Below are 26,944 nucleotides of genomic sequence, written 5' to 3'. Positions count from 1 at the left end.
ATACTGCAAATAGTAATCGCTTATGAAAACGTAGGGAAACGCGTGGTTTTGAAGGACGAACCTGGTTAGTAGTCAACATCTGTCTTGCCGAGCAATTTCCATTACGCTGAGGACCTGATTTTTCAAAAATCATCTTCAGACGCTAATACGAGGATTTTTGCAACAGAAAATGATATTGGTGTCAAAACCTGCGGTGTAAAAAATTCGAACGAGAGTGTTCATTGTTGGACTAAATGGTGGATAGAAGAAATCGGAAATTCTTATAAGTGAAGAGCGGTGAGGAGAGGCCGAGGGGAAGGAGCGCGTTCCCTCCCCTCTGTATTTCAAGCTACGATGCTATGAGCGAAGGAGCAAGGGAAGAACACGTCCGATCTTGCATGTGACGTCGTTGTCTTCAAAGAGAAGGTGCGAAGGCGCAGCAATATGTGATATACGCAGTTTGCGTTACCTGAAGTTTCCAGTCCGTCTCGTCTTGTTTGAATGCGCTTATGCTACGCTTGTTTCTTCCGAAATTGTGCTGTTTGGACTCTGTTGAATATTAGTAGCCTTGTTTTAACTCTAAATCTTTGTGTCAATCAATTAGAGCTTAAAAAACTTAAATGCTGTCAGATATACGTTGCGTTAGGTGTCATTCTTTTTGGAACCTCGTGCATGCCATACAATTGCTGAAAGATATCGAGATATCTTCGAGCTCGGTAGGTGACTCACCTAGCATTCGGCCTCCAGAAACCGGGGGGAATTGAACCTGGTAGACCGAAAAAGGTCAGTTGGTGAGATGGGGTAGGGATGAAACACGTTTCCATTGTTCCCCTGTAACTTGATATTTTTCCTATTTTCCTGTGGGGTCTCGGAAAGGAAAAAAAATGGCAGAGGCATTGGCTGATGGAGAGCCGAGAGTACGGCGCTGAGATTTCCCTGATTGTGGTCAATTCTCTTGGGAAGGTTCATACTATGTTCCTGTCGTGCTTTGCCTTAAAATTTTCCACGGCTGCAATTCTATTTCAATACCCCTGCGAGAGCTTTTAAACAAAATTGTTCGTGAGTAGGACTAGCATCGTAGAGCAACGGCATGTGCAAAAAGAGGATCGGAACCCTTACTACTCCCTCTTATTCCGCTGTTACCGCCGCAGTTATCAAAATTTCCTCTTTCAATTCGTATTGAAAGAAGAAATTTCGATAACTGTCGAAATTCCAGGCATATGTCTGCAACACCGCACGATAGGATAAAAAAAAGCCGCAACATTTCTTTTCTTTATAGCTTCGATGCTCAAAATAAGGGTGCGCCTCTTACACACGCTTATACGGTATGGACAATGCTTCCTTTGATTACGTGGGTTAAAGAATTCCTTATGATTGACTCATAAAAAACCAAGCATTCTCTCCTAATCCAAAAGAAATACATACTTATTTTTAAAAGTGTAGGGAAAAAGTATGATTCACTAATGGTCTGTCCTTCCCAGAAGGAGTGAGGGTATGGAAAAGGGAAAGTTTGTCCACGGTGCACTAGAGGGAGAACAAAAGATGTGTTCATTGCAGCCTACCGTGTGACTGTACCAGGTACATTCCCAGCAGCAAAACGGTTAAGCAACCATCCATGTTGAGCGTGAGCTGAACCACAAATTACATCTGCTGCCATTGCTTCTCTGATGCCGCATATTAGTAACTTGAACATCTAGATTGAAGGCTTGAGCACAATTTTACAGTTTTATAAACTAGAAAGATTTGACCTGGTGGTGTCAGGGATCATATTCATAATGTGGTAATGCCGGATGCGTATTCACAACCTATGCAACATGGGCACTTGAGTGTCAAATAAACCAAATTGGGCATAATCATGATGATGAAAGTCTAATTAAATATAATGTTAAATATTTTTACATGTGTAGCTAGTTTTCCCCACCTTCTGCTGAAGAGTAAATTGATTCTTTTTTCCTTGCAGGTTCAAGGAATCAATGGATGGGTTAGATAATTTATGTTGTCGATATAAAGAGTTTCGTGAAGTCACCATTATTACTTCTTCTGTCACAAATAAGGTTGCTGGACAATCTCTTCTGGAGGGTACTGAACTGATTGCTAAGCTTTTTGGTCGGCTCTACCCTGAAAGGCCCGGGTATCTCCAATGTATGGAATAGGGAGTCATTCTTGAGGTCATAATTTGGCTTCCAGATTTTATCATGTAAATAGTACCTTCAATTGTTACCACGTACATGTTTGTATGATAGCAATGAAATTTTAATTTTTGTTACTTTAAATAAAAACTTTCAAAACAATTCTCCTATGTTTTTTATGACAGTGAAACAATTTCCTTCAAGTGAAATCCATTACAAAATAATTGAACTCCTTTATGTCGTTATCATAAAAATATTACAAAATAACCAAGTGAAATATGTTTCTGTGATATCCCGTGAAAAATGTCACTGTGTCTCTAAAATGTCTGGGAGGATTATGGAAATTTATTCTTGAGAGGTTGTAAAAAAAAGTGGAGATCAAAGAAATTATTTTGTAAAAATATCCAGAATAGGGGATGAAATAAGTGCTTGCTGATTCATTAGCTACTAAAAGTGTGCACAAAGAGAAGAGATGTGGGATCAACATTTTCATGATAATTCTGTGCACTAGAAGATTTCCCTAGCTGCAACCCAATATTCTAGAGGTTTTCTACTATTCAGGATGTAGGTATGTCTTAAAGTTGTCCGCCCTTACTTGTAACCCTTTTCTCAGGCATTGCAGTCATTATAGAAGAGGTAAAATAAGTTTCAATAGTATTTTAGATACAAATTACTCTAGAAAATTGTATTTCACAAACAAAAATACAATGGTAATTTCTAACTACTTTCTTAAATTACAGTTCACCATCAGACTGTGAAATCCAAAATTTTCACTCACAAATTAAAATTAATAATATTTATCAACTTTCATTGAAATTATAATGTAGTGCCTAATTTAATAATTCCACATTTATTTATCAAGCATGTAATAGGTTTTGATGCTGCATTGCAAAATCATATTTATACGTTTAACACCTTGATTATTAGACAAAAACAAATGATAGATACATATTCTGTCAGGTTAGCCCACTTGAACAAAGAGAAGAAATGACCGAGGAGAGTTCAATGGGCCCAGCCTGCCCCAGTTATGTTAGAAATTTGATGTGGCCGGATATGGGTTAACACTTTCACGCTAACCATGTAAAAGTCAAAATTATCCCCTAGTGAGGCTTCCGTTTTTTAATGCAAAACGCATGCATGGATGCCAAAAGAGCTGGGAAAAATAATGGAAAAAAATTTCTTGGCTTTAATTTGTTAGCTATATGAATTTTTTTTATTTATGACATGATATCATCACGTGATATTCATGACGTGATATATATCACGTCAACTGCACAGCGGGATAGATACGTGATGCGGGTTGCATAGTCAAGCCAATTCTTTTTCCCCAAGCCACTGTTTTCTTTCAATTTTTTTTCTGCACAATGTATCCAAAAAAATATGAGGAAAATGAATTTGTAATGCTCTAATGGTATCACCATTGGTATTTTGCCACTGCCGTAGAAAATTTTTGGTTTAGATGGATGTAACGCAAATTATAAGTACATACAAGGAATCACCATGAACAGCTGTTTGATTGGAGTGGTAATTCTGTGCAAGATATTTTGGCATATTCCTTTTAAGCCTCATTATCGGGGTAGGGTTCTAGAATTTTCAATAATTTCTATTTTTTCTTCTCAAGATACTATTCTCATCACAAATTCCTTTACTCGTTTCTTGTTTTCAGCTCCAATACATTTCCTCCCATACGACCACCCGTAAGCATCAGATATTTAGCAAAAATGGTTTTCTCATACCATTATTACTGTTGCTGCAGGTGCTTGAGATGGGCAGCACTCCGCTTTCAAAATTATTTCACGATGGTGTATTAGGGTGTCTCTTGGCGTGCAGGTGGCTGTTCTGAGGTTGGAGGAGGTACACAGAGGGGAGGGGTGATTTTAATCGGTCTGCTTGTAAGAACTACGAGAATAGCTTTCTTGGGAGTGCCATCAGCACATCAAAAGATGGAGTGGTATGAGGAAAGATTTTGCTGACACGTATCCTTTTTGGATCATTCGGGTAGAGACTCCGGTGCCAAAATAAAAATGGAAGTGGAAAAAGAACGAATCAACCCATAACTTCCTCTCTACTATCTTCTGAACTCAAGCAAATAACATTTTTGTGATGTACCCAAGTTAAAAATTAATACCGTAGAATGGGGTGACTTAGGCCACATGGCCGTCGCTTCAGAAATTATGCATCAAAATTTACGAATCAGCACTTCGTGGTCAACTTTCTTAGCCTTGTTAGAAGAGATTAAAAGCATTCCAAACTTACTTTTCTCAGTTCTTACCGTATCGTCCTACTCCGAGGGTCAGACCAAATTCTTGTGCTCATTTGAGAAGCCATAAAAACCTCAGTATTGGGACATCACTGCTAATATCAGGTAAATGAAAATTTCCTTCTAAGTTCATTAATTTGTTGACTAACAGCATGTCATGATAGTTATAGTTTTCAGATTAAACTTGGAAAAATATCACTCTTCAGGGTGATTATGAAAATTATGTGGGGTGACTTCGGCCATGCCTAGGAATTATAAGAAAGCCCACGGTGGGCGTCCATACCTGCGATACGAGGAAAATGGTCTTCTGCACGCATTGGATGCAATAAAGAGAGGGAAATTGTCAATACAAAGGGCTGCGGAGCATTACCACGTCCCGAGGAGCTCTCTCCAAGTTAAAATATCAGGATTAAACGCCAAACAAGTTGGTGGTCAAACAGTGCTGAATCATGAGTGTGCCCATCTTCAATGGGTGTAGCGTTACACTGCAACACACAGAAGCAGATATGGCACGAAGTTCCTATAACTCTGTTTTAATTACTTTCGGCGTTAATTCTTTTAAATATAAGTGCTTGAACCCCCGCTCTAATCTCAATTTTATCCATTTTTGATGGATACGGCTGACTGAGAGAGTTGCTTACTTGGAAATAATCACATACCCAGAGCTTCCTATTTTCCATACTGCTACCACAATATCTCAGAAACTGTAGGGACTTTTGTATGACCCTCGAAAGTTAGAGTCAGCAAAATACTTGTCTATCGTACCAGATCAAAGAGCTTATTTTAAATTCGATTAAAAAAATATTTGCATGACAGTGTTTGCCATAATACTGCAAACATTTTGAGTACCCAAATGACCACTTTTTATGGAATTTTTTCACTTTTTAGGTAATTTGCCGGCTTTTCCGCCACAAAAAATTATCATTTTCGTAATCAGGACACTGTTATGAATGTATTGGACGAAAAAAAATCGCTAAAAGACGGGTGGCCGGAAAGTACATAATTACCCCAGATCCTTCTTGTTGCACGTCCTTCATAACTCCTTTGATTCGCCGCTTTTCATGTTAGTACCATGGGTACCGTGGTACCGTCTTCTCACCAATGGTAGCGCCGCTATAGTAAAACTTTTTCCGAGTCGGGACTTGGACTTTGCCCGTTTTTCTGTAATCGCCTAAATTTGGTTTGGTTTTAGTGGTGAATGTACATGATGAAATGAGAGATAGGTGTGAACGTAATGTATTTTCGTTCGTTGCCTGATGCCTAAGGTTCTTGCTACTGATTGTCGTCGCAGTATACTTTAGTTGACTGAAGAGGCTCTTTGTTAGTAAGCAGTTTAAGAACCTTGAGTAAGCAGTACCTTCAACAGAAGTGATTGTGGATTATTCCAGTGTTCATAATGGCTAAGCATCATCCTGATTTGATATTTTGCCGAAAACAGCCGGGTGTAGGTATGAGATTCACTTTTGCTCCTGCTTTTAAATATTATACGCTCTTAATCTGCTCCACTGATTTTTATCTCATTCATTTCCAGCCATAGGTCGATTATGTGAGAAGTGTGATGGAAAATGTGTAATATGCGACTCGTATGTGCGACCCTGTACCCTCGTAAGAATATGTGATGAATGCAATTACGGTTCATACCAAGGTCGGTGTGTAATTTGTGGAGGACCGGGTGTATCAGATGCTTATTACTGTAAGGAATGCACAGTTCAGGAGAAAGATGTGAGTTTTTAAGTACAAATTCTTATTATGCTTCTTTCCCAGCTGGTGATCTATTGATTTTGTTTCGAACACCGTCAACACAATACTTACTGCCGTTGATAGCGGCATTATATCTTATGTTTTTGTTCACTTTTAATTTATGGAGTGATTATATTTTTAAAGATATATATGATAGAATTGAATGTAAAATTTTGGTTCTGCCTTTGTATGATCTAATTTCTGTGCTTCTATTCCGTGGTATTTTTCAGCGCGACGGTTGCCCGAAAATTGTAAATCTGGGAAGTTCGAAAACGGACTTATTTTATGAAAGAAAGAAGTATGGATTCAAGAGGCGGTAATTATACAGCTACTCGGACAGTTTAATATGCTGATGAATGAGTGTTGTTTTAAATAACTGACGATTCAATCGTGATGAACATTACTTGATAAGGTTTTGTGGTGTGTGTGCTGTTATCGATGGGTGGTGTTTAATCTCCCTCCATTTGCTCTTTTGTACGTATGTATGAAGCTTGTGGTAACTAAAAGGCTGGCTATAAACAACAATGTGAGTATTTTATTGATCTATATAGATGTTATGCCCTTTACGGATTAAAGGAACTTCCACACAGACTAAATTTTAACTCGAGTTTTTGTCTCATATTCTCCAGGTAGAATACGGAATATATAGTTGATGTGTTTCGTAAAGCAATTGAAGCAACTCCTAGTTATTTTAAAAAACATTTAAGATGAAAAAACATCAAGTACAAATATGAAAGATTAAATTGCAATTTCAACAAACTTAATTATGAATGCGTAATTTAAAAAACAATTTCTGATTACTTAGAAGAAGGCTATTTTCCTAAATCGGCCCTACTCAAATTTGCTTGCGAGCTAAATTTTTTGTGTAAAGAATTCTAGTTCATTTATAGATCTTGGCTCTCAATCTCATGAAAAATGTTTATATTGGGGATTTGCTCATTTCACAATGCCCTTTTATCACTTCCCATCTGCCCCAGATTTCCCATACCAATGAGAGTAATCCTTTCTGATATTCATTTTGGTCCCATTAGGTGAATTCGGAGAGATCTTTTTGGCTGCTATTTGCCAGATTACTCATCACTGATTGGGGTGAGCCCTGTATTACCTCTAGGTGGCTAATGGTATGTTACTAGATGTTCCAAATCCCCTACATATTTACCCCTCAACTTTTTCCATTTAGGGAGGCTAAGAATATGATATGTAGTAGTGGTCTGCTCCTGTGCGAGAGCTTGGATTGCTCACTCCCCCTTAATGCACCCATTGTAACATTTGCTGCCAACTGGTGTTTATCTATCAGTTTATGCCTGAGAATTGTTTCTAAGGAAAGAAATCTACATATGGAATAAAAAATGTTCTCCTTCAGTGTACATATTAACTAATGGCAGTATTGGTGGCATTAGGATATCAACATTTCTAAGTCATCTCCCTCCCCATCAGGTTGACCACATACATGAAAACCTGAATAAATATAAAATATTGGGGAAAGTGGCAATCATATTTCCCATAAAAGTAAGGAGTGTAATACCCTTCGGCAAAATTACATACGTTTTAACATTTTAATTTCCTCATGAACTCCTCAAATAGGGTTATACTCTGTTCTTTTTATCTCTGCGGGGGAGCTGGTGTGGCAAAAGCAAGTCGAGATGAAGGGAGGAAAAGTTTCTCAACATGTGACATTGCCTATGTTATCAACAAACAGTAGGCGTGGCCTCAGTGAGTTGTTCTCAGACGTCCGCCGAGTGAACATCGTGAATATGTTCATGGAGCAGTGTTGCCAAACCTTGCACGTTTTATATGACTTCCTCTACTTATATGTGACTAAGTATGCCTTCTACCAACGGTGCCTCATTCAGCGCGGTAGCTGACAATGCAATGGGCTTCTGTGAAAGCATTATCCCCAGTGCCTTCCGAATGAGTAGGTATATCGTCTCAGCACCGGGGCCAAAATACCTGTGGCCACCCATGACTCACACGTTTTCAGTGACAAAGTAGGGCGGCATTATACGTTTGGCAACGTTATGTTCTCTCCTCCTCTCCCTCTGGATACTACCCCTCCCCTATCAGCGAAGCACATAACGTGAATAGACTATAATACACTTAAAAACACTTTTTATCAGTTCTCCACGCAAAAATCTTTGGGAGCGAGGACACTTACACCCACACGCCACAACTTTCATTACTATACTCCCCATTCACTTCGACACCGTCAACAACAATTACCGTCCATTATCACTGGACTCATTGTTTTTCTCCCATTAATTATTACATTAACATTTAACTCAGCATTAATTGTTACGAAATATAAATTCGATGTTTGAATATGCCATCACTAAAATGGCATTTAATATATGTCTGCAGTTTGTCTTTTTTTTTCTCTCTCTCAAAGATTAATTTACTGAAAAATTTATGTTTTCAAACAGTTAGGAAAATTCTGTAAGTAGCCTGGACAAATCCGCAAGTTTCAGCTTGATATCTGAGTGCCCACCATGGACATTGACCAAGGATATTGTGTAATTTCCGTGGAAATGGCTGATGATGTTATTCCACCCTGTGTAAAGGGTTCTTTTCTTGAAATAAGTTTCCAATTTTTGTATTGAACATAGTTTCTTGAGGTATTTTTGGTAAGATCAGCTAAAAACAAACGGTTCATTATGCACCCAAAAGGAGAATGGGGAGGAGGAAATAGTTAATGAGCAACGTATGCACTAATAAGCACATACAGCCCTAATTGAAATATCCTTAGAAGTGGAGTGATGGACTAATGAGAAAGAAAGCCTGCTCACACTCCGAATGGAAAGATGGTGAATGGGTTGGCAGTTTACCGAGGTTGAATGCCAAATCTGAGTGAGTCAAGCATTGATTAGTTCTGGTAGCATAGCCTAAAATTAATTAAATAATGGGGTGTGAATTACCATTAGTAGCAATAAAATTTTTCTGTGATAGGAGTTTTTTTTGAAAGGATTAAGGTTGGGTGGTATTCTCAGTAGGGGATTCATTGGACAGTATAATCTGCCATTGGTGAGCTTATAACCAATGAGTAGGGTTATAAAATTTGAAACAATGAAGGAAAATGCTAACCCTGACTTACAACTAATTCACATACCACCAGAAATAAGATTCCAAAGATGGCACAATATCACTGATACACTTGACTATGACATCTTCTTTTGGGGACAGAGTAACTTTCTAATTGAATTTAACAATTGCCATGGTTGTACATATGGTCGGAGAACAAATTAGAAAAATCAGGAATTGAGATCTGGCTCAGTTACAAGAGTAATTTTGGTGTGTTGGTCATGGAACTATAATTTATAAGGATGGACGGATCCAGGATTTTTTTCAGATTTGGATCAGATCCTTGATTTTCTGAGCTGGATCTTTCGGATCAGATATTTTCAGATCCAAATGCATTTTCAAATTCCTGCTATTAAACCAACTAAGTATTCAAGTTTATTCTGGTTACATACGATGAAAGGAATGCTTTATAGATTTTCATACACATTTTAATATTTTTATAAATTAAAAATAATTTTTAAAGGCTTTCATGTTGTTTTTTAAAAACATCTTTACATGCTCAGGACCTCAACTATTACGCCTGGGTTTGGAAATGAAAATTGGAGAAATCTTCGGATAAACCACTGACCAGTGGCTCAGCGAGAGGGGGAAGTCCGCGGGGTCGGGACCCCCCGAAATATAGAAATACAATTACTTTCCTTCAGAAAAGGAAACAATGTATCAAAAAATCCTGAATTTACAATAGATTTATTTGAAAAATTATTTTTTTTTTATCATGAAGGGTGTTAAAATTAGTTTGAAACCCTCTACTTTGTACCCTGTTGTTTAAAAATTTTCCCCCCTGGTTTTGGACCCCTCCCTAGAAATTCCTGGCCACCCCACTGCCATCGACTGAATTCAAGTTTTCCTCACGCACGTCTCCCTGAATTTTGTGTTTTCTCATCACATAGGTACCGACTTGTGTTTCACCCGAAAATATTTCAGTATGGTGAGGTGGAATTAGCACTTCCTCGCGATAATTTCATGCCGCAGTGCATGCACATGGCATACATTAGTTCTCCTTATCTCAATCGAAATGTTTCTACACAATGAAAGACTTTTTTAAATCACTATTTCATTAAATTAAATTGCAAGATCCAGATCTGACATCTTCCATGACTTAGGATCCAATGTATCTGATGAAGGGGCAATATCCGCAGATATTTGGATCCAAGGTATCTGATCTGAGCATCCCTAATATTTTATGTAGGTACTCTTGAAGATAGGTTGGATTCATTCTGAAAAAATTATGTGAAAGTATTTTGATAAGTAGTAATTGATATATTGGCAATGAAATAAATGATGCAATATTGGTATGATAATGAATGGGTAATGCTGATCACCAGTCTATTTGTTAAATATATATGGCATTTAAGAAAATCGGTACAGGAGAAAACAGATATGTACTCGGAACAAAAATTACTATGGATTACGTATGCCTAATGGGAGAGATTGGCGCCACTGTAAACATACCTATTTTTTTTGGCAGTACTTTTACCTAAGGTATTGGAAGCAGGCATCACAAATAGCATGTTAAGACTTCATGGCAATAGGCCACTACGTGACCCATGAGGCATAAGATTAATCTGTTTAACGGAAAAAATCCCAGTCTATCTCTCATGCATTACCATTTTCCCCAGCTCGTATGTATGATAAGTGTCTATTTTCTATGAGCACAGACCAAAAGTCTTCGTGCGATTTGGTGCGATTCGTGCTAGCCGCTCTTTATCTGCATTGCAGCCAACATTTGAAAAAGGGTAGGGCGTGATTCGCTAAGTCTTGCTGCCAAATGGTAAGCTTCTGTGAAATGGTGAGTTATTTCGGATTTACAGTGCATTAAAGCTTGACTGGTAGTGTCTGTATCTCTTAGACAGAGACGTAGCTTTTGGTTAAAGAGGTATTTAAGAGCTGCATCGACAACGTGAGTTCATCTTTTGGAAGGTGAATTGTTTACTCGTTTCATTAACTGAAGAGAATGGCAGCTGTCGGAGAATATGCAGCATCGAAATATCAGGCTGTTAACAGAATACTTGGATTTGCCTTTGCTCTAACGAATTTTTATAAAATTTTACCGTTGGTCATGCGATTGTCAACTCATGTGCGATGGCTGTGCCATCTACAAAGTCGATTTTGACCACAGCCGACGAGGAGGGAAATTAGATCCATTGTGTATGAAATGAAACCGGAATACAGTTCTATGAATTTAGACTTTTATAGAAAGCTTGTTCGAACTTATGTTGATTTGGTAAGTATATGCATCTCATATCCCGTTATTTTTGTCTTGTTACTCACAATTATGAATTTCAGCATCAATACGGCACGGCTTACTTCTGGGCGGACAAAGTGGTATCATTGAGCAATGAGGACCCCAAAGATTTGTACTGGCTGGCCCAGTGCATGTACTTGATGAAGCAGTATCATAGAGCTGCACATTTAATTTTGAGTCGTGGTCTAGACAAGGTAAGTTTCAACTGAATGCATGATACAGTATTGCCTTTCATGGACGTCCTCATATCCCTTCATAACCGGTTCATACTTTACTCATTTTTATTCCTCGTAGTTATCAGCATGCCTCGCGCGCGATAATTTTAAAAATATTCCAATCAGTATCAAGTCTTTGATTTTTCGGTACATGTCATGCTGTAAAAGTTACTATTTGCTAAGCTATGTAGTCAATAAATAAACTTCAGTTTTTTAGTTTTAGTGTTAAATCCTAGCATTAAGAGACGAAGCCTTATGGCAATTGAGATCCGTAGAAGTGCACCTAATGAGGTAATGATTTGGACTTGGCGTTCCTTTGATGTAGTATGTGAGGTGTATTTGTCTTTTTACTTTCAAGACTCATATGCTCTGCCACTACCTTGCTGCACGGTGCTTATTGGAAGCTGGGGAATTGGAAGAAGCTTTGTCTGTACTTCAAGATCTCGAATCGGACGGATCGACAACTGGAACTACTAGTTATGTAGCATCTGGTGACAGCCTCGTAAAGGACACTCCAGCAAACGTATGTCGTCTAATCTTCCTTACCACATCCCTCAGTCTCTTTTAATGCGAGCATTGCAATTATTTTTCCTTCACCTTTTCTTGATATTTTGAATGAATGTTCATTATTGAGGAATATTTTTAATTCTAGATACGGAGTTCAATGCTGTATCTAAAAGGTTGTGTTTATGAAGCACTGGATAACAGAGGTCTTGCAAGTCAATGTTACAAGCAAGCTTTGCAACATGATGTTCATTGCGTGGAAGCATTTGAAGCTTTGGTTCAACATCAGATGTTATCATCATCTGAAGGTAATGTCTATTTTTATTTAATTTGTAAAATGAAATGGAAAGGGTTCTTCCAACTCATCTTAAATTGTCTTGTGTATGGGGGTGGGGATCATCTACTGTATGATTTTGTCTTCTCTTGAGACCTTGAGACTGACAGCAAAATGCAAATTTACCCTACATTGAAATACCCCCTGTTTAGCCCCCCCCTTGTCTCTATCCTGGATCTGCCTCTGTGCGCATGTGAAGATCACTTTGATGTAAGTTGAATGAAGTTCGTAATTATTTATTGTATTTAGATGTACTAAATTTACGGGCAAATTATTATTGTTTAGAAACTTATTGCTGAACAAGTCTTTTATTGAAGACTTTCTGATAATCAGTTATTTTATACTACTATTTTACTATGTTAAAAACTATTTTGCGTACGTATTCTAAAAAAGTTTCCTTCCTTACGAAGCCTCTTTTTAAAGTTTCTTTTTCTCAATGTTTATTTAATCAGGGTCTTAAATTCCACTTCACCATCCTCAAAAACTCTTGCCTCCACGGAATAGGGCTTAGCTCTAATTTTGTGCTCAGGGTACACATGAGCCTTAACGATACATTCGTTTTGATTGTGCATAATTTGCACATAACCAATAGCGTTGTCACCATAATCTTGTTGTCCAACCTTAATAAATGGAATTTCATTGTTAAATTTCATAAACGCAATAAGTATTTTCTTAGAGCCAGCAATTATACATTTCCATGCCTTAGCATCTTCACTCCCTGGCTTTCAGCTTGTATGTAGCAATTGCTGTTGCTTATGTAAGCAAACATTATTGCCATCGTAATTTTCGGCAAATTTCTGGAGTCAGCCTTGATAATACCAGGTTCCATGGAGTTTGTTTTTTTTTACGATGAAACCTCCAAAACCTTACGTAAAGTTGTTAAATAAACCGAGAAAATTGGTAAGCAATGCGCAATGCCGCTGACATTTTCCACACAATTGCATGAGCTGACGTCACTTTCCGGCTGGCCAATGGAATTACGATTTGAAGTGGGTGTGTTTCTTGAACTATTACAGTCATTTTAATAGTTAATTCTTGAGAAAATATCTTAAATAAGTGCGTTAAAGATGGATTAATGACAATTTTACTATAGGTTACAATTATTAGTTAATGTATTTAAAGGGGCATTAAAATATTGTCCAGGGACCTATTCACGAATAATATTTCAATGTCTAATTCTATGGAGTACATTAACTTTCACAAAGTGGCTCAGTATCATGACTTCCAACAAAATACCATCGGCGGTATTATCTCTGAAATTTGCCTATGTTCCAGCATTCCGTTGCGGAAGGCTGCAGTACTTCATCACAGGAATCATTTTGTCTCGCATAGTATTACCATGCTGAATATAAAACCCCTCCAACGTCCATTCGATATGCGAGCATATCTCCTCTCGCAATTTCATCGTAATCCGTGGTGGTTGAGTGAATATTTCCGTGACGCTATCTAACTGATAGCCTATGTGTTTAGTTTATTAATGTATATTTATAGAAAATTCCCTCTCTTCTGCCTGGCTTTTGGACTGTGATCTTTGAAGTACATTAGACCATTTCAACTCTTATTCATAGCTGCATGTTGGTAATTTGTTTATAGTAGTAGTGGGGAAATCCAAACAGAAGAGACAAGGGAAGGATTCGTGGAATACCCGGCTCACCAAGCGAGAAATAAATCCCTCTCATAGGACCCTGCCGCCTTTTGTATGGTTGGAGAGAGACTGTGTATTCTGTCAGTCCGAGGCGAAGATAGTCTTCCCTCAGCTGGAGGCGATGGAGACTGACGAAGAGTTAGGTGGAGGGGAGGGCAGGAAGAAAGGGGGAGAAGTGAGAGAACAAGAAAGACCTTGAACGATGGATCTCTCGCCTCTTGCTCGCAACACAGGGGCCATCTATCGGCTCTTTGAAAATTAAAACTGTCAATACGATTTCCTTCTATGCCATGAGCCCTCTGGAACCATGGTTCCCAAAGTGGGTGTTGCTGTAGTCTATGGGGGCGAAAAGTGCCAAGGGGGCGCCAGAGGGTCCTGACAATGTGACAAACACGAAGGTTCCGTAACCTTCCTTTTGTCTTCGTTTTCAAGCTTTGTTTCTAAAGTTTACTTTGTTTCCCGTATCTGAAAGTAATTTAAACCATGTATTTTCTTCCATTTTAAAGTAAGAACGGTTGAAAAATATTTCCAAGCCTCTCTTGCACATGGGAAATTTTTGAAGGGGTTTAGTCTCATTCGGTCTATCGTTGGTACAAATTCACGGCACAGAGAACTTTGGCGGTAAAGTTCAGTGTGAATAAAACAGTTGTGAATGCAGAGAGGAATCAGGTCATCAAGATTTGATAGTTACACCAAATATTTACCAGAATAATCATTTTCCAAAGAAGTCTGTTCCAGCGATATTATCGAGGCTGTTTTGGTGATTTTTCATTCTTCAGATGATATCGTTATGGTACTATCATATAATATTTTGTATAATTTTATGATGGCGAAGTACAGTGAGTCCTCGTTCTACGTCACCCCGTTTAACGTCATTTCGCGATGACGTCACGAAAATTTTGAGACCGTCATTCGTTTATCGCACCTTCGCTTCGCGATAACGTCAAGGCTTTTAAATTTCGTGCAAGAAAAAAAACGCGAAGCGGCGGGCGTTGAATTGTTCGTTTTGTTGGCGGTAATACAGTCAGTCTAAACGAAGTGTAAGACGGTGTGTTTATTGTTAATTGCGATTACGGTTTTAGCAAATTTTCTGCAAAATGAATTCTTAGGTAGGTGCGCAAGGTTTTACTTGACATAATGGTTTTCAGGAACCTAAAAAGTTATTTCAAGGAATTTTTCCGTGTAGAACTTGGAGTTTTTGTCGTCACTTTTTTGCCGTGTTCACAATAATTTTGGTTCCTGTTAACTGCGACGATGTTTCAGCGATGCTGATGCCCGGGCGACCACCATAGCGAAGCCGAAAAGCAAATGCGGGAAGATACAAAAATGGAGAAGGATTTACGTCAGTGCTGCTATTGTCGTCGATGAAGACAGTAACTCGTATTTATGCCATAGCTTGGCATTCCTATCGTAAAAAATGCCCCAGATATGATACGCTAAAATTTTTTCGCGTAGGAATTGTGAGGTCTTGGAGCCGATATTCACTTTTTACATTGTTTCTTATGGGATATTATGTTTCGATTAACGTCATTTCGTTTATTGTCACATTTTTCAGGAACGGTAAGTGACGTTAAATGAGGACTCACTGTATATGGTAATAAATTATTCAAAACGAGGACCTTTTTCTCATACTTCGTGTCCCCTTTGCTGGCTGGAATATTAATTCAATAAATTCCCGGTTTACTGATCTAAGTCACCCGGTCACGATTTTTCTGATATTGTGCATTTCCTTGGAGCATAGCTTTTTCAAACAATCGTTAATATTCACAATAATTCTTTGAATAAAAAGAACACATTGGAAATAATTCAAGTAATTGAACCCGTCGACAAAATGAATAGTGCCTTGATCAACTTAGGAAAAAAAATATAGCCACCAATGAAGATAATTATGAAATACGAGAGCCTTCAATGTAAATTAGCCATTAAAACAGAATACTTAAAACGAATCCAGCTCCTAAAAACCGAAGCGCCATAGAATAAGTGGCTCAGATACAAAGGTATTTAATGAGGCGAGAAATTTAAAAATTATCGTAGTGAATTGCATTCGTAAGCATTCGTAAAAAAACAGGCAGGGTATTTAAGTTTTTATTTTGTGCACGTTGAAGCACTTGCACAGGTATTATACTCAGAACCATGAGTTGGTTAAGCGAAGAGATCATCATTCATAGAGCATTTTCGGGATACAGTAGGAAAAGCAAATAATGCAATGCAAAGATGAAATAGCAGAGCTCTGATAGGATGCCCACTTAAAGTCAAAGAAATGGCTGATTTTTTGTAAGTTCTGCCCAGAGTTGAATATTACTGAGCAGTTCCTCATGAAATAGGAATAGTCACAGATTTAGAAATCCAGCGTAGAGTGGCTCTTTTTGTTAGTGGTGATTTCAGGTTTGATAGCAGCGTTTTGGAAAAGGACATGTCAAAAAAACCCTCTAGTGGAATGCGCTCAATGGGAGAAGATCAACGTACCGAAGAAAGCTCTTCGAAAAATTGGTCTGTTCTGAGTTGAACGTACTAGAAGGCGTAGTTATTCCACTTAATAATGAAAGCCACCTTGGAGAAGCGTCGAAGTAGCAATCTAAGGAGTTAATTACGCAAATCGATAATTATTTCTGGTTTTTCTTCCCATGTAGCATTAGAGAGACCAATATAGTTGATTAAATGAAGTTTTTGTGTGAGATGCCCCCAGCCATACGCCTCTGGCGGCTCGCGGGGTCATAATCTAAATCTAATTTGCCTTCACGAGTAAATTGAGCAGTAAACATACTTCTTCACAAAATATCTCTTAATAATGTATCGTCAAATGAAAAGGTGGCCTTGCTATGGAATAAACTTAAGTTGAACCAAAGCACACACAAGTATACAAAATTTGAATAATCAAAGCTAATTTCACCGCAGTAGCCTCTAGAACTCCCTTCCTTAAGAATACAATTTAGGGAATTGCATTAACTAATATGATTCATGACGACAGAATAGGAGTTAAAGAAATATTAGTTCACCCTTAACTGACTAGACCAGTATTATACATTGAATTCGAGAGAAGCTTAGTTTGACAGTCGAGTCATTTGGCTTATCTATGAAAGACGACAAAAGTGCATGCACCGAACTCTGGGACTAATGCCTTCAGGCCATTTTTGAATTTGCGCTCTCCTTAAAAATGCATTACATTTGTATATGAAAAGTACAATATTTATATAAAATAGTATAACTGTATTCATATTTTATGTTTACCCAAAGTAAAACTACTACCATTCCAGAGCAAAATAACGTGTATATAAATCCAGTTTTATACCGGGTATGCAACACAGAGACATATAATTTATTCTTGTTCCTATATCTTTGAAATTATACCACAAACCAATAAATATTTTGTTTTGATGTTTTTCATATGGTTATTACTTATTAGTAATTTCATTTTCAAAAGCAACCATTTAAAGATCTAATCCACGTCTAATCATTAACACCTACCCGTATTCTATTTTGTAAATATAAAATAAATTTTATTTCAACAAAATTTAATATTTTAATCTTTGTTGGAGAAACAGAATGGCAGGAGCTGGCTCATCAAAGAAAAAATGTAGACAGTATAATGTGGATTATCTTAAGTACAGATTTATAGAGTTACACACAAACAAGCACATGGCTATGTGTTCACTATGCAAAAAGGTGTTTTCAAATGAGGCGATGAAAACTTCCAGACTAATTGACCATTTGAGAAAAGCACATCCTGACAAGACCGAAAAGCCTTTAAAATTATTTCAATCACTACATGACAGAGTGCAAAATTGTCTGACACTTTAAAGTATGTTGTGTAATGCTACAAAAAATGTCACTGATAGTAGCGTGCATCATACAACATTTCTCTATTACCTAATTGCAAAATCTGGAAAGCCACATACCATTGGTGAAGAACTCATCTTACCAGCTATTAGTGAAGTCCTGAGCACTGTTCCACACAAGCCACCATATGATATGATAAAAAATATTCCCCTAAGGTATACTTCATTTCAACGACAAATAGATGAAATGGATGAAAATGTGGAAGATACATTGTGCACCATACTGAGAACAACAGAATGTGCATTACAGCTGGGTGAGTCAACTTTGCCAGGTAATGAATCTTTGCTTCAGGCTTATGTATGCTTCATTAAGGATGAAAACCTATCTCAGGAGTTGTTGTTTGCAAGGCAATTAGAAACTGACAATAAAGGGGAATCAATATTCGTATTGCAGAGCAATTCTTGGCTGAACTTTTTTGAAAGATAAATGAAATGAATTTAAAATTGCAGGGAATCGACTCAAATCTTATAAAGGCAAAATCTGTGGTCACTGTGTTTATTTCCAAGTTGATTTTATTTAAGCGCAACATAGGTTGCCGCGAGCTTGATCAATTTCCTTCCCTGCTTGAGCTAGAAGAACAAGCTGGTTTATGTGATGATGATTTGGGGGTCTTTTGTGGCCATTTAGCTGTCTTACATAAAAATATGATGCAAAGACTCGAGCTATTCTTGGGAAGACCGATTCGATGCAGTGGCAACTGGGGAATCGAAGCTGTTGAAGATGAAGAGGATATCCCCTATATGGCTTGGGTTGAGAATCATCAGGGAAAAGTTCACTGGATGTACAAAGAAGCAACCAAGTGCTCTAAAAAGGAAGCTGAAGCAGTAGACCAGGTTACTGAAGAAGATTTGCAGCCTGGACAGCTAGCACTGTGGAGGAACCACCAACCTAGCCACAAGCTTCAGGGGTACCATGCTGGTTTAGCTCCAAAATGGATAGGACCCTTACAGGTTGAAAATAAACTGGGAAATGGAGTCTATTTGATAAGGACAGACCCTCCATCCAAGGTTCACCGATCGGAACTGAAGTTAATACCCCGACAACTACAGAGGGAAGATGGAGTTCCTGAAGAGGTCCAACAAACAATACCTGCAGTCACAGAGATGGTCGAACCTAGGTGTAACTTAAGGCCTAGGTTGTCTCGGAGTCTTCCGTGGCGTACAGAATTTGTGGATTTCTCCATTTTCTGGGTTATCGCCGCGTTTCGTTGTCAGAGGTGACGACAGTTTTGCCAGGATTCCACCAGGCGTCTTCAGGTCGAAGTGGTGCTTTTGGTGTTTTTGTCGCGTATATATAGCTCTCCCTCCTGGCCGCCGCGGTGTTGTTCGCGGGTTACCCTTGCTGCTGCGCTGTGATTGGTTGGATTTCTAAACACTCTCTTCCAGGTGTTGGGTATATTGTATCTGTCTTCTCTATTGAAATTTTTGGGCGTTTTGATGATCTCTATTGCCTCCCTTATCAGCCTGGGGTAATACCTCTTTTCTTTTGCGATGATTTTCGCTTCATCAAATATCATATTATGTCCAGGCTCACTCCATGCATGCTCGGCAACTGCTGAGAGGTCAAATTTCTTGTTCTGTGTGGCCCTCTTGTGCTCCTGCTGGCGGATCTTCATGGATCTGCATGTTTCACCAATGTATGATTTATCGCATGAGCATGTATGCGATATACCCCTTCGTCGAAATTATTTCGAATCTTGTCTTTCGGTTTTGGGATAATCTGGTTTATTTTTGTCACGCATTTGAATCTTGTGACGATGTTCTTCTTCTTTAGTATTCTATAGATCTTTTCACTTGTGCCGGCGACGTACGGGATGGTAGCGTATGTTTCTGGCTTTTCATTTGGCTGCATCTCCTTGTCTAGTGTCCTGTTGCATTTCTCTACTTGCGCAGTCCTTTTCAGGATCATTTCTCTGTTGTATCCATTCCTCTTGAGGGTCTTCATCAGGTGCTCCTTTTCTTTGGCCAGTGATTCAGCATCTGAGAGTTTGTAAGCGCGGTGCAATAGTGTTGCCACCAGTGAAGCCTTCTGGGATGGATGATGTTGTGAGTAAGCGCTCAGATAGCGGTCAGTGTGGGTGGGCTTTCTGTATATTTCGTGGCCGAGACAATCGTCGATCCTCTTATTCACCATCACATCCAAAAATGGGATTCTTCGATCTTTTTCCATCTCCATTGTGAACTGTATTGCTGGATGCTGGGAGTTGATATGCTTCAGAAAACTCTGCAGTTCTTCGGGTCCATGCGGCCAAATTACGAATGTATCGTCCACGTATCTTAGCCATAATTTGGGTTTCTTGTCGTAGGATCCGATCGCCATTTGTTCAAATCTTTCCAACATGCCTTTAGCAGCGAAGAGACCCCGCCCAGTGGTGCCATATGCCACGGGCATGTAACTCTGGTTCTACGTAATATTTTGGGATATAAAATTAGGAGCATGCTTCATTGGTTGTATGTGTTGCATTTTATAAAATTGAAGTATGTATGATTAAAAAAAACTTTGGGCGATGACGGGTTAATGGTGCAGAAAAACTGTTTCTTTTTTGGGTTTCCCAGAAATTTTATTTGAAAGAAACATTTGTTTTCCATTAATCATGACTGAGAAAAAAATGAATTTTGTGTGTTGATATCAATCTCCCTTTTGTATTAATAATCGAAGTATTCTTTAACAAAATATTATTATTGACAAAATCAGTGTGTATCATTATTTTCATGTATGGTAAATAGCATAGACTAAGGAATGTTATTATGATTTTACCACCCTTATCATAAATAAAGTGTAATGCTGAAAATTCTTTGGGTTGTAAATGGGCTATCGTATTTTCATTCTATTTACAGAAAGGGAACTCCTGGAATCACTTCCAATGTCTCGGCAGTGTCCATCAAAAACGGAGCAAGCAATATTACATTTCTTATATGAGTGTCGAATGAAAAAGTATGATCGTCCTGCTCCACCAAATCCCTGTATGACTACAAAAGATGAGGCTGTGATGCCACCTTCCTCGTCTTCCATTCCGGCTGTTCCTCCTGCTGCCCTGCAGTCACTAGCCAATAACCCTGATGTTGCTACTTGGAAAGCTGAGCGCCATTATTATAATTGTGATCATAGGGAGTGCTCGCGCATTACAGAAAGGTCAGTTTGTTCTTAAGTAACCAATTAGTAATCACTATTTTGTCTAAACCATATTCTAAGGTATATTTATAACTATGTCAATGTTTTTTTTATTTTCATGAAATTGGTTAATGCAAATTATTGAGTGTTAATGACTCCTAAAACGAAGTTTTTTTTTTACCTTCTGCGGAAAAATGGGGCTAGTAGCATGAGTAGGGTACTAATTTTAAAGTTAATTATAACACAGGTCAACTCTCTTAATATTGCAATTGAAAATCATTATTTTTCTACATTGTAGCTTTACAATAATTGGTGATACAACTCTGCAAATAGGCCATTTAAATCAGTGATGTCTTGTGCTCCTTGATTTTTGTGAATGCATATTTTTGGGATTGTAAGTACAATTTTGATTTTTACACAGTTTCTTGGGTTTTTGGCTTTTTTTGATGATTGTTTTGCGATTTTTCAGTCTGCTACTTTTTAAATTTCAAACCACAAAGAAGTTCAAACCACAGATTTAAACACTGAATTCTTGACTCTGCCGCATTACATCATCCTACATTCCCCATCATATGAAGTAATATTCACTATGGGCATGCCGCCATTAGTGTGATCTATTTTCTCTGTATATAATACACAAAGCCCAAAGAATACCCAGAGAAAATACTCAGCACTTACTCTGAATACTAAAGACAGGATGCAATCGGGGCATAACTCCACAGCTACCTGCTGTTGCTCTCTGAGAGCACTCTCCCCCCATCCACTTGCTTGTAGGTGAGGTGGCATATATTGAATCAATCGTTCGCGTACTGCACCCTCTTTCAATGAATATCCAGTTTGTAAATTTGCGATTCCAGGAACCCAGTCATTATTCATACTAATTATTTCAATATGGCTGCCAAGCGCTACACTTGCCATGGCTTCCTTTCTAGTCGTCTGCCACTGTGACAGCGATATGTTTCAGGCCAATTTCTTAATGTTTTGCTGATCTAAATGGTAGGATGTGGGTTTCAAGTGAAAGTCATATTGTGCAGCATGTGTTTTTAGGGGAAAAATATAAATACTTTAAAATTTTAACAATGTTAAAACATCATAATGTGCATAAAGAACTCATTTCATGAAATATGATGTATTGGAGGAATAAAATAATTTTATATGAGTAGCGATTGTTGTATTCTCAATGTTTAATAATCACTTTTTATTTCAATGTTCTGCATTGATTGCTAACTATGGAATATCATTTCCTTACCTACCATTCCATTGAAAAGAATCACAGGAAAAATAAATAGAGGATGAGAGAACAATACATATTCAGAAAATAATTTTTAGCGGAAGGGGTTTAAGTGTTTTAGGTTCATTCTTATTTTAACAGTTCATTCTTATGTAATTTCAGTGTTCTGAAAAGAGACCCCTGCAGGCCTGGATGTTTACCTGTTCATATAGCCTGCATGGTTGAGATGAATAAGTCAAATGGTAAGAATGGAATGTATGATCTCTGACTCCTCTTCTGTTGTTGCCCCTCAGAGATTTCCTTTAAAACATAATTTTTCAGTGAGGTCTGTTTGTAATCGGCTGGAAAGGTCAATAATTAAGGAAATGGAGCATTTTATTGCAATGAGAGATAATTTCAGAGATGACAGCTTTTTTTCCAATCTACTTTAGCATGGTTTTGGGAATTTTTACTTATTAATCATTTGGATCCTGCTGAGGCCAAACAACTTACTCAACAGCTTAGGTCACCTTTGTGTGTTTGTGCACATAAGGCCTCAGGCTGGTGTGGGTTGAGTGTGAAATGCCAATCTAATTTGTGACATTAGTTATATTTTTATGTCATGCCAATGTGTCCTACTGTGTAATTCTCACTGCAACATTGCACTTATCTCTTAACACTGTAGCAGTGTGTAGAGTACATTTCATAGCTGAATTTGTACTTCAGCTACATGCCATTCAGTAACAGTTGAGATAAAATGAACAATTGATTTGATTTCTTGCAAATTGCTTTCTTTTTCATCATGCCCAAATATATAATCAATTAATTCTTTGCTTTTGGGATGAGTTGCCATGTTCACTTACACATCCCACAAAAAGTTGTTAGGACACAGAAAATTATTACAATTTTTAGAGGTAAGAAAACACAATAAGAGAGCATGAGACCCATATAGCTTTCTATCTTTTCAGCCCACCTTGTGTAATTGCTTACAGGAACTCTTTCCCCTCTCCATTGCACTTCCGATCTGACAAAGATCCCCAGATAGGAAGCTATATTTGTGTATTTACTAGAGATGCGCGAATAGTATCCGCGAATACTCGAATACCTCGAATATTAGAAAGTATTCGATATTCGAGGTTTCGAATAGTTATGCGAAAAGTACCGCCTCGAATACCTCGAATACTTGGAATTTCGCGTCATACACTGTAGCATGCACATCGTTGGTAGTTGACTCGGAAAAATGTAGAGAACTGTAGTCATTTAGTGCTCGCAGCGCCGTTTTACGCAAGTTGACGAATTACATCAAATTCGTGGATTTTAGCGGTGAAAAGAGTTCGATGAGGGGAACCGAAAATGGTCGGGTGAAAAAATCCGAAAATCCCCGATTCCCCCACCAGGAGAACCTCACAATCAGTGCCGTGGGATAGCAACCTTAGGGCATTTCCCACGATCCGCTATCCCCCTCCATTCAGCACTTGACTAACCCACTCTGACGCTTTCCTCTTCTCCGAAATCAAGCTCGCGCAGGGATCGCATTACGAAGACCCCTGCTTCGAAAAAAATATCGAGTTACGAGAACAATAAAAACGTGTATCACGCCCTCCCCCCTTTTCTCACTCACTGACCTTTTTCTGGCTACCTGCTTCGAAGTTCCCCATTTCTGGAGGTCAATAGCTGTGTGAGTACCGTGGGATACTTACATTAGCGCATTTCCCAAGATCCGGTATCCCTCTCCATTCGGCACTAGCCCCCCTCTGAGGCTTTCCTCTTCTTCGAAATAAAAAAAAAGGTCACAGATCGCGCAGGGATCATACTACGAAGACCTTACAATTAGCTTCGAAAAAATACCAAGTTACACGAGAACAATAGAAACGTGTTTCGGGCCCTCCCTTTTCTCCTCCACTGACCTTTTTTTTCCTACCAGCTTCGAAGTTCCCCATTTCTTTGGAGGTCAACCGCTGCATGAGTCATCTATTAGCACAAAAGGTGTCTAAGAATGACTTTCGTCAGTTGATGTTACACCTTTATTGAATTGAAATATTAGTAATGTGCGCTTAATTTCAAAAAGAATAAGACCAAACACGACGTATTTCTGAGTTTATTTAAGCATTTTACGCAAAGAAATAAATGTCAAAATACGACGGAGACGCATTCTGGCGAAACTCGATATGAGCAGCAGAGCTTCTCGGAAGTTGATGCGGTATTTTTTTCCGAAAACATATATCAAGTTACAATTTATGAGTGGTGCTATAAATCTTTATTGTTACAGTCCCAGACAAAGGGATATTTCCTCAGAATATTTGGTTTCTCCCTGATAGCAATTCCAATTCATCTTCTTATCTCGTGAGAACTCCCAAAGATGGACTGAAAATAATTGAAGAAAATCCGGTGGAAAAGAGCTTGTATTTTGCAAAATGCCTCAGATTGTCAGCTAGCACTTGGCAGCAGGAGTGAGGGTTAAGCGATGTTAGTTGAATTAATTATATGCCCAATTGTTTCCATAAAATTAAAATATTCATTAATCAGCTAAATTCCTGTTCGAATCATTTAAAGGAAATCAAAATTACTCCCCAAAATCCTGTGTTGCCTTCTGCATAGGCAACTCAGTCAAACATACCAGCATTCATCATTAGTATTTGAGGTATTCGAAATTCGAGGTATTCGAAATTCGACGTATTCGAATATTCGAGCAATGATTTAATATTCGAATTCGATATTCGAATTCGAGAAATCTACTATTCGACCCATCTCTAGTATTTACAAAGTTAAGTTGTTGGAATCAGCATAGGTACTGAAAGATCCATCACACGGGGTACCATTTAAAGTCCAATGTTTGGCTTTGCTATTTGAGCTTATCCATCCTTAGCCTCTCATTATCCCAAACAATGCTATTGCCCTTGAAGGGTGTTCTGAGGCATAAGATGGCATTAGGTTGACAGGTCCTCTCAGTCGTGCTTTTCTGAATGAGTTCTACTTGTTCCTAGTCGATCAACTTTTTTTTCTATGATTAAAATTGTTAAGGCTATACAAACCTCTTCACATTCTGTGGTGGGATTACTCAATGAAAAATTATTACATTCTGAGGTGAAATAGTATTATATTCAGAGCATGGAAATTAGTGGAAATAGTTCTGTAAAATTTCTCCTTGAATTCAACGTAATTTTGTGGTGAAAGGCTCTATTTAAATATTTTGTCTTATTTAATTTCTTCTCATAATTTTTCAGAGCTATTTTACCTCGCTCATCGTCTTGTTGACCTTTATCCAAGAATGGCCATTTCATGGTTTGCTGTTGGATGCTACTATTACATTATTGGTGAGTTTACTTTCCCATTTTTATTGCCAGAAATTTGTAAAAATTTCTTCTCTGGTAATGTTCACTTATCCCTAAAACTGCTTATGTTGGTTATTCAATCTCCATGTACACATAAAATAAAACTAAGGGAAACTCAGACAAATTTTAACGTTGCTAATCAGCCAAATGAATGCTAATTTTTGACAATCAATTTTTATGCATTCAATAATAGTGATAGTATTACTGTATTTCTCTTTAAAAAAACCCTAATTTTATAGATTCAGTGAAAAAAATTTAATTTGTAGGAATTAAGTTTTGAGCCCCTTTGCTTTGAGCATGGGCAATTTTGGAAATAAAGGGAGGGACTATAATCAGATAAATCAGGTAAAACCTCTTCATTGAGGGCTCTTGATTGAAATTGGAGCCTCAATATTTTATACATGTTTGCCCAACCAATATAATTAGCTCAGCAATGTGCAAGTTCACATCGTGGAAATTCATCATAGTAACAAAATGAAAACTTTGTAATGTTCCGCACTTATTTTTCACTCTAGAAAGTGATCTGAAAAACATTGAAACCAACAGAGTGAAAAAAAGTGTAGAGAATCACAAAGTTTGTTGAAGTTATTATGTTAAAATCAAGTTGAATTTCCGATGTTGTAATTTGATCCAGAGATGGTCCTGTTATGCTGGTTTTTGTGAGATCATTTTTTGAACTTATGTAACAATGGAGTCAACAAAAGGGAACCTAAAAAGAAAAACCAGCTTCAGCAGCAAAAAAAATATGTATTGAAATGTTTAATAAATAAATTGGGAGAAAAGAATATTCACTTCATTAAGTTGTCTCTCTTTATCAGTAAAATGTGCTCCTGAAAAACATCTAGAACTTTTTAAATTCTGCAGATGTTTCAGAATAACCATTGAAATTGGCCTCAACAACTCGTCGAAGCTTAAGAAAATGATCCATTCTGAACAAATGCATTGATGAATATGTACTAGCAAAATTTTGATGTCTCTAATATGATGTACATGTTGAAACATAAACGCTGATTTTGTACCTCATCATAGTTTATTTTTTCTGAAAATTACTGTAATTTTCTACTTAATATTAAATTGTTAAATGCTTAAAAAATTATTGGACATCAATAATTTCAACATATCTCTAAATCAATATTTGAAGATCAGAAATCAGATCAATTAAACAGTACACTTATGATATTTTGAGTTCTCACCAAATCTGCATGTTTTAAACTTTTTTTGCTTCTACGCATCACCAAAAAAATTTAAGTACATATCATTTGAGGTGCTGTGAACGTCAACTGTCTTAAAAGCTAGCTCTGAAATGGAATTACAGTGGAACTTTTTTA

General features: G+C 37.7%; 3 protein-coding genes across 3 annotated transcripts in view; all 3 read left to right on the top strand.

Moving 5' to 3' along the window:
• The window catches only part of LOC124159956 (ectopic P granules protein 5 homolog), a 160,691-nt gene extending 158,421 nt beyond the window's left edge, over positions 1-2,270 (top strand). Inside the window, exon 35 of the mRNA XM_046535784.1 lies at positions 1,940-2,270. Coding sequence (XP_046391740.1) covers positions 1,940-2,132 — 193 coding nt within the window. The 3' untranslated portion in view covers positions 2,133-2,270. The remainder of the gene's footprint in view (positions 1-1,939) is intronic.
• A 3,199-nt stretch (positions 2,271-5,469) lies between these two features.
• LOC124159940 (PHD finger-like domain-containing protein 5A) lies at positions 5,470-6,633 on the top strand. The gene is made up of 3 exons (XM_046535783.1): positions 5,470-5,816; positions 5,900-6,090; positions 6,339-6,633. The coding sequence occupies exons 1-3, from the start codon at positions 5,765-5,767 to the stop codon at positions 6,426-6,428; spliced, it is 333 nt and encodes a 110-aa protein (XP_046391739.1). The 5' UTR covers positions 5,470-5,764; the 3' UTR covers positions 6,429-6,633.
• A 4,630-nt stretch (positions 6,634-11,263) lies between these two features.
• The window catches only part of LOC124159924 (cell division cycle protein 16 homolog), a 43,069-nt gene continuing 27,388 nt past the window's right edge, over positions 11,264-26,944 (top strand). The window contains exons 1-7 of the mRNA XM_046535782.1: positions 11,264-11,407; positions 11,470-11,622; positions 12,002-12,166; positions 12,296-12,455; positions 20,801-21,095; positions 22,468-22,547; positions 25,509-25,598. Of these exons, the coding sequence (XP_046391738.1) occupies positions 11,339-11,407; positions 11,470-11,622; positions 12,002-12,166; positions 12,296-12,455; positions 20,801-21,095; positions 22,468-22,547; positions 25,509-25,598 (1,012 nt within the window). The 5' untranslated portion in view covers positions 11,264-11,338. The remainder of the gene's footprint in view (positions 11,408-11,469; positions 11,623-12,001; positions 12,167-12,295; positions 12,456-20,800; positions 21,096-22,467; positions 22,548-25,508; positions 25,599-26,944) is intronic.

The sequence above is a fragment of the Ischnura elegans genome, chromosome 1 (genome assembly GCF_921293095.1).
Source record: "Ischnura elegans chromosome 1, ioIscEleg1.1, whole genome shotgun sequence".
NCBI classification, from domain to species: Eukaryota; Metazoa; Arthropoda; class Insecta; order Odonata; family Coenagrionidae; genus Ischnura; species Ischnura elegans.
This window is presented reverse-complemented; position numbering and strand designations above follow the sequence as displayed.